The sequence below is a fragment of the Hylobates moloch genome, unplaced genomic scaffold (genome assembly GCF_009828535.3).
Source record: "Hylobates moloch isolate HMO894 unplaced genomic scaffold, HMol_V3 SCAFFOLD_1, whole genome shotgun sequence".
Taxonomy (NCBI): Eukaryota; Metazoa; Chordata; class Mammalia; order Primates; family Hylobatidae; genus Hylobates; species Hylobates moloch.
This window is the reverse complement of record NW_026652276.1, coordinates 177,839,595-177,847,687: the sequence shown is the minus strand read 5'-3', so window position 1 is coordinate 177,847,687 and position 8,093 is coordinate 177,839,595. Positions and strand designations below refer to the sequence as shown.

Below are 8,093 nucleotides of genomic sequence, written 5' to 3'. Positions count from 1 at the left end.
TAATGATTGATATATAATATTATCATTTTGCCATATTTAATTAATTAATAAATCTATTCTAGGGATTGAGCATCAGTGGCCACAAGCAGGACAAAGTAAGAGACCACCAGACATATGTGCCTCCCAGTCCAAGAATCCAAGACCGACTTGTGACAAAGAAATTGAACTTGATTTGGACCAAGCATATTGAAAAAAATACAAGTGACACAGAGGCAGAGAAACTTGTTGACTACACTGTAGTATGCAATGAGCACAACCTAGTTTGCGAGGAATCCTACAGGTGCAAAGACCAAGTTTTTTTTCTTTTCTTCTTTTGTTTTTAAAGACGATTCACTGAAAAAGAAGGGAGGGGGAGGAGAATAAGTAAATTAAAAGAAGTTTAGAAAAATATTAAAAATAGAACAGGACAACTACACTAGTGTTTTGTGGGCTCTGTGAGTGATAAATCAAGAAATTATTATCATTAAATCAGGATAGTGTTACATTTAGAAGGGTGGGAACGAGTTGTGATAGAGACGAGTTGAATGGAAGACTTATGAGATGGCGGGCAAAGTTCAATTTTTTGGCCTGGGTGGTGGTTATAAGAATGTCTGACATACAATCATTTATGAAGCTATGCATTTGTTTAATTCTGTTTTCTGTATTTCTGCTATATTTGAAATACAAATTTAAAACTGGGTGAGTGAATGTATTTACGATACAATTTTCAGAGATGTCCTGAAAAGTTTTATCTTTACATTGAGGATGAATTTATCAAGTTGATAAACACAAGAAGTCAAAGGTGATATTTTCAATATTTATTAGTAAGGCTGAGGCAACAGCCTTTATACAGCACAATTTACATAAGTTATCAAGATACATCTTCTATATAATCACAAAACCAAGACATATTTTTACATAGAGTAAAACTCAAGACGGATTTACAAGCATTTTTTTTTTAATTGCAACTCTCATGTATTTTCAGGTCAATTTATACAGTCCTTAGTCCAAGAATTTGCATTTGTCCATTAGATTTTCCAAAGGGATTTGGGTAAAACAAACAAACAAAAAAACACATTAGCAAATCACCAACATGGCATGCAACATATAGTCAGAAACAAGACATATCTTCAAGTACTTTAGTTTTTATTTCAAAATCAGTTTTATTAAGATGTTTATGTTTTCAGACAAGAAAATTTTTTCTTAAACCTCATATGTGTTTTTAGGATATTAGCACACACATTAATCAGTAGTGGGAGCACCTGAGCACGTCACCGAACAAATATACAGACACAATCAAACAATAATCAAATTCACATGCTGAATGCCAAATGAAATTAATATTTCAACTTTATCTACTTTACCAAGTGTATACTTATGTACAAGGTAATGAATTAAGAAAATGCTCTCAATCTACCTATCAGATAAAGAATTTGATTAAATAATTTTGGCTTAATGGATACCTTTAATAATAGAACATGAAACATACAGAAAACGGCATTGTATCATATTCAATGAGAATATTTGTTTCACTCATTCGTTACTGTATTACACCCAAGGCAAGTAATTATTAAATAAATAGCTTATAATTATTCATTGAGTCTTCTTTCACTTTCATTTCAAGCTCAAAAAGAGGGAAGGAAGATCACTTCTGTCACACATAACACATATATAGCTGTAGTTGGCTGATTTTGGAATATTTGACATTGTAGCAATGAAAATAAGTTTTTAAAAATATTGTTAGTTATGATTTAAATAATAAAGTAAAAAAATACTATAAACATCTTTATGATATTTTAATGAAATGAAGCATTGATCAAATAATTTCTAATAAATTGGGCACAATATAATATATACTTTTATTTTACTTCACATCACCGCCACCGCTAATATCACTACTGCTACCACCACTATCATTACAGTCATTCCTATAATAAGAATCAATATCAGCTGGTTACCAGCTATAATATTCCCACAATATGACTACTTAAATGTGTGTGATCCACAAAATTAATTCCACTGGTATGCTGAAAATATGCATTTAATTAGTGTAATTTATTAAAATAAGGGCAATATTAAAGAGTAAAGACAATTGATGCCCCTTAGTCTTGATAGTTTAAACTGAAATATAAATAAAGAGTTCAGAGTCACCAAAAATCTGCTTAATCTTTAAGTAAAAACAGGGAAAACACCAACTTCTTGCTACTAGGGTTATTTGTGTCTGTAATGACTATTTTATATTCCCTGTCTTTTGTAAAAATTCCCTCTGTGCTTTTGTTTCTACAGCCGAAAGTTTCTTTAGGACCAAATTTTAAACCAAGAAGCAACATCAGTCTCTGATGACTCAATGAAATTGTGGGAAAAATTGAGATGCTCTTCAAGGTAAAAGTGCTGTAATTGGAGTAATTACGTATTATATAGAGATTACAAACTCTGTCAGTATTAGAATAAAAAAAAGTTAATTCCAATAAAATGAAATAAACGGAAGAGTGAAAAACCATGTACTGTGATATGTACAAAAAAGTAAAAAACACCAAGAGCCCTATTTGCAATAAAAAAGAAACAGTTTTGTTGTAAGAAGGGTAGTCGACATCATTCAGAAGAAACGCATTCATATAAGGATCAGTGTTGCATAGAATAATTCCAGTACAACCTAGAAGTTTGGTCAGCTGCAAACTTGGCACACTGGCAGGATCTTATGCTCTCTGAAGGGGAATGCTGGTGCACGAAAAGAAGCCCTGTTGTCAACTCTGCTGATTGACCTAGCCCCATCGCTAGTTCCTTGGAATGGAGGGGCTTCTATAATGGAAAGACTCCTATGCTTTCAGGTTAAATAGCTACCAAAGAGATAATCTTTGTTTTGGTGATCCCTCCATTTATATTATTCTAAAAGAAATTGCAACTAGAATGAAGAAAACAAACTGGTCATACAAACTCTCATGCATACCTATGGATATGAGTGGCTGCAAAAGAGGATCAGAGATGAGTCAGGGTTTTCTTTTAAGGGCGAATATCAGAGCCTTTTTATGTCAGAAGGAGATCTTCTTGGACCTTTTCTTCCCCAATTATGAGTGATGATTATAGGCTTCTTCAAGTGCTAGCTTCTGCTGGAAATATCCATGGCAACCATTAGCAGATCGAATAGTTTCTAAAAATAAAATACTAGCAATATAATGTCTTTGATGATTCCACTCTCCCATGCTCATTTTAGAGCAATGTCAATGGTAAATGACATTGTATTGTCAGTGGAGGGGGATTAAAAAATAGAGAGAAGAAAAGTTATGGTTATCTTTCTCAGTTCGGGGAAGAGTGGATTTGTATTCTGAAGTCATATATATATATATCCTGGGATATATTAGAAATTCTCTTATTTTTAGTGCTTGCTTTACATTCCTCTCAAATTTAGAGCATTTTTTCTTTAAAAATGAGAAAATTCAATATCCAACCAATATCTAGAGATGGTTTTCTCTAATTCCACTAACACTTCACCCTTAAATAAAGCAGCAGGTTTTAAGCTCAGAATGCTCTGAGAAGCAATTTGATTTATTTATTTTGGGTAGAATATAGGAATAGGGTAAGACCAGCATTATTCATTTAATTTAGGATAACAAAATTTGCATTTTCATGTAATTCTTCACCTTTATTCAGGTTAAAGTTTATATTTTAAATAAAAAATAAGTTTTATAGCTAATTTACTGCTTTTGTCCATGTCAATCCTTGCCATTGGTTTAGATGATGTTTTTCACATATAAAATTGGAGAATTAAAAAGCTATGTAATAATTATTCCTCACTTCTGTGTATAAAACTATATTTGGAAATGTGCTTTCATCTTTCATGGATCATTGATTTATCATCACAACATCTCTTTTGGAAGGTTAAGAATATATAATTATTTTTATCCTATAGATAAGAAAACTGGGGTAAAGTGAGTGTAAGTGACATGTGCAAGGTGACACAGACAGTGGCAGAACCAAGACCAGAAGACAGGCTTTTATTCCCTGCTGAGTGTGTTTTCCACAACTTCACGTTACTTCCTTAATTAACAATGCTGACAGAGAAGAGGGTGCTTCATTTTAAGACTTGGACATTAGTTGTTTTATTCATTATTATTAAAATAGCTCAAAGTATATTTTAATCTCAGGTAAATGTTGACTTTTCACATATTTTCCCAACATTGATGAACTTGATCACTGTGATACTGTCACTAAAGTAAGAAAATAGAGCACTAGAGAGAACTCGAGTTTAGTGTCATGTTTTCATGATACAATCAGTAAACGAATTAAGTCATTAAGAAAAAAGCATAAAATATTATGAAATGAGGTTCCATTTAATTAATCAATGTCACAAGATTAATACGGTTTGTTTGCCAGAGAAAGAATTTTCTTTCTCTGTCAACGCATCACTCAAGAGAAAGGAAATGTGCAGGATAATACATTTATTTGCAGTTTCACAAAGAGTAAGTTATCATGCTTCCTCGAACGTATCCGTTTACTCTAGGTCCTTTGGTACATAGACTGAAGATGTCTTGGCTTAATGGTAAATTATGCAGATTTCGATGGTTTCAACCAAAATTCCAATATTTTATGGGGCAACATTCTTTGTTAGCCAGTCATCATTTTATTTCTAGATAAATTCAATTTTATTTCTACCTAGTATTATCTTCACTCTACATTATTTCAGATTATACAGAAACAAATGTGCTTTTACCACATGGATTCCAAGGTCAGTGTTGTATACCCTTGTGACATTTAGACACAGAGAAAACTGTTAAAATGTGGCCTAAAAGCCACAATTTCTACGTCTCCTGTTCCATTTTCCCTAAGAACACAGCCACCTCACTTCCAGCCCTGGACACATATTGTAGGTGTATCTTATGTCAGAATCTGAAAGCAGCAAGTTGTCTGAATAGAAGATGATGAAGGAAGATTTTTGAAGTTTTGAAAACTGAGATTTGTTACATCAGTTCTTTCCTTTCAAACAACGCTTCTTTGCATAAAGAATTACCTTCGTGCTGCATGAAAACCACGTTAATCTTTGAGCCTCTGTCTTAAGCTATAGCTCAACTCTGCTCAAAGATTTTTGTCTTAAGTAATCAAAATTTGTTTCACAGTTTCTCTTCAAAGCCATGGGAAATTCAAGGTCTCAGAACTCCATTCTTTTCATTTTCAGTATGTGAACTTTTTCAAATGAATATCTTTGTGTGATCCACAATAATAAATGTACAAGGTGTTAAGTATGTTTTTGCCTGTTGTTCCCACTCTTACGTTTGCCTCTCAAAACTTAGCTTTGTACAATAGTATCCAACTATAGTCTTGATGTGAGGCTATTTAGAGCAGTTTCTATACCCTGAGAAGACATGTTTCTTCAATGCGTTTGAGTAGGACTGACCAAAAGTTTGTGCCAGTTGACTATTCTTTTTCTGAGATCCACTTTGTCAAGCCAGATACAGGCTTCACCAATCAAGGTCTTTTTCATAAACTTCCCTCCATTGGAGAAAAGTAAAATCTAGAAAAAATAGCCAAAAATAAATATATTTAATTTATACACATATACATGTGTATAGTTTTCAACCTCTTTTAAGGACATTTAATCATCAAAGAAATAGCACAAAAGAGGGTGACGCTGAGTAGAAGTAGCAGACATACTTGCAAGAGAACTGATAACCAAGGTGTTCTCAAAAGATTTGCATGTAATATAAATTAATTCACATCAACATTTGTATTATTCTGCAAAGGAAAATACACATTCTGAAGAATGTGAGAATACTAGGTAAGAAATGTATAACCAGCTAATTCTAAGTTTATGCTTAAACTGATGGAAAGTTTCACAAAATAACTTTGCCAAAAATTTTTTACTAGTTTACACAAATCCAAATCAAATAAAAGATTATCTGTATTCTGAATAAATAAATATAACTTCACAGAGCATTGTTTTTATTTAGTATTAAATTTTCTGGTGATTTTACTATAGTATGTACTTCCAAGCTGTTTTCTGAAGTCATATGCAGAACTTATCACAAGGGTCTCAAACTAAAGAATTTTTTTTTTTTTTCATTTTAAAGATGAGTTGAAGGAAAGGTAGCGAGCATTCAGTGGAGCTAAGCAGTAATCCTTATGATTTTATTCTCTTTTTCTCTTCAGAATCTCCTTCAGTTATATAATTTACCCTTATTCCTGGCTAAAACTTAACTTTCATGCTTCTGACTTCAAAATTTGTACTTCCAGATATGACTATCTCTTCTGGTTTCTGGTTCAGGGATTTCAAGTGACACTGTATATTTTCATTCGAATCTCTGCCTTCTTATCAAATTCATTTCAGACAAACTCTTGGTCTTTCTCTATTCCAAATCCCCTGACTACGTAATCTCTGTGAAATAATACACTTGTTGACACAGACTTCAGACTGTCATTTCATTTTTTTATTCCTTTCCAGTCTAATATCAGTTAATCTTCTCAATACATTTTTGCTTTGTAATATCTTTTATCTTTGTCTCTAATTCAAACCTTTAATTTCCTGTACCATGGTCTCTTCCTATATTTTTTTCTCTTTTCTCATTCCCCCATTTCTACTTTAATTCCTTGTCTCTATATCTACTGAAGACATACTATGTGCAAAGCATTGTGCAGGCTGTAGGCAATGAAAATTAGGCCTTGCCCTAGAGAAACTGATAGCATAGAAGCAGTGACAGGTAAGTACAGATATTGTTGTTACAAGACAGACTGGGATTGATAGCCTAATAATAGAAGCAAAATATTTTGTGAATAAGGTATGATGAATTATACCCAGGGTCATCAGTAAGGAGATGAAAGATGTGGAGTATTGTGATAGATGGCGAGAGTTGGAAAAGGGAGCTTTGAAGGGGAGAAAAAATATGAGCAAAGGATTGGAGGCTTAACATGACTTGAAAACAGTCTGTTGTGACTGGAGTATTAAGTGAGTGGAAAAGTATCCAAGGAGCTGAGACTAAGTCAATACAATTAAAACTCACTTTGGATGACTCTGAATGATTCAAGATAATGGTGAGTAATTGAAGAGCTTTAATGTAAACTAACAAGTTTAATGTAAACTAACTAGGGTTGTAAAAGGTAACTCTGGCAGTGCTGTGATTAAATGAACTAAAGGGATAAGACATAAATGACAATAGGCCAGGTAAACAGATGAAATGATTTGAATAATAAAGATGGGGGCCCAAAAAGGTTTAGTGGCAGTGAGCATAGAAATAAGAGGAATCTATGTAAAATAAACTCTGCAGACAGAGTAGAGAAGGCTTGGCAGCTGATTGGATGGGGTAAGTGGGCTGTGGAATTCTAAAAGATTCCTGGGGAGATACTGCTAAAAATTAATTAACTTCTCAAATGTCATATAGTGTATGATCAGTATATAAATATTGAATAATGGAATAAAAATAAATACAATATGAATGAGAAGTTTTAAATATCAACTACATAATAAAGAGTTACCTGAAGAGAATGTCCTGCAGGACTTAGACTGAATCGAAAAGTTTCATTGAATGAAGGCTCTCGGTCATGTCTGCATACTCTTGTTTTTTTCTTGATCACCTTTTTTTGGGTAGAAATATTCATCACATATATTTTCACATATAAATCTGAAAATAAGAATTCAGCCCATTAAATTCCATCAATCATATAAATTTCTATTGAAAGAATTATAACTGTATACTGAGAGTTCTTGTTACATTTTGCACAAAGCCAGCAGATTGTAAACAATTTGTTTCAGACAACATAAAATGATTGAAAGATATGTCTATTTTTTTTTTTTTGAGACAGGGTCTTACTCTGTCACCAGTCTGGAATGCAGTGGCCAGGTAACTCACTTAACCTCAAACTCCTGGGCTCAAGCGATCTTTCTGCTTCAGTCTTCTATATAGTGGGACTACAGGCAGGAGCGACCATACGTAGCTGATATATCTATTTTCTTAACAGTTTGAAATTGTCCTTCTGTTGTCTAATGAATATAACACTGTAATGTATATGTTAAAATATCTAGCTAAAAACTGAAAGAAAACAACTTGTTACATATGTTAATCAGTTATTTTTTCTGATATATTTGGTGTACGGTTCAAATTTTAGTTAACATTTTCCAGAGTATATAA

At 32.8% G+C, this 8,093-nt stretch overlaps 1 protein-coding gene across 5 annotated transcripts in view; it reads right to left on the bottom strand.

The window, feature by feature from the left end:
- Positions 1–782: 782 nt before the first annotated feature.
- PCLO (piccolo presynaptic cytomatrix protein) overlaps positions 783–8,093 on the bottom strand; it is a 402,967-nt gene continuing 395,656 nt past the window's right edge. For all 5 annotated transcript variants that reach the window (XM_032761204.2, XM_032761205.2, XM_032761206.2 and 2 more), the window contains 2 exons: positions 7,441–7,586; positions 783–5,485 (listed from right to left, as the gene is read on the bottom strand). In XM_032761204.2, the coding sequence (XP_032617095.1) occupies positions 5,345–5,485; positions 7,441–7,586 (287 nt within the window). In that variant the 3' untranslated portion in view covers positions 783–5,344. The remainder of the gene's footprint in view (positions 5,486–7,440; positions 7,587–8,093) is intronic.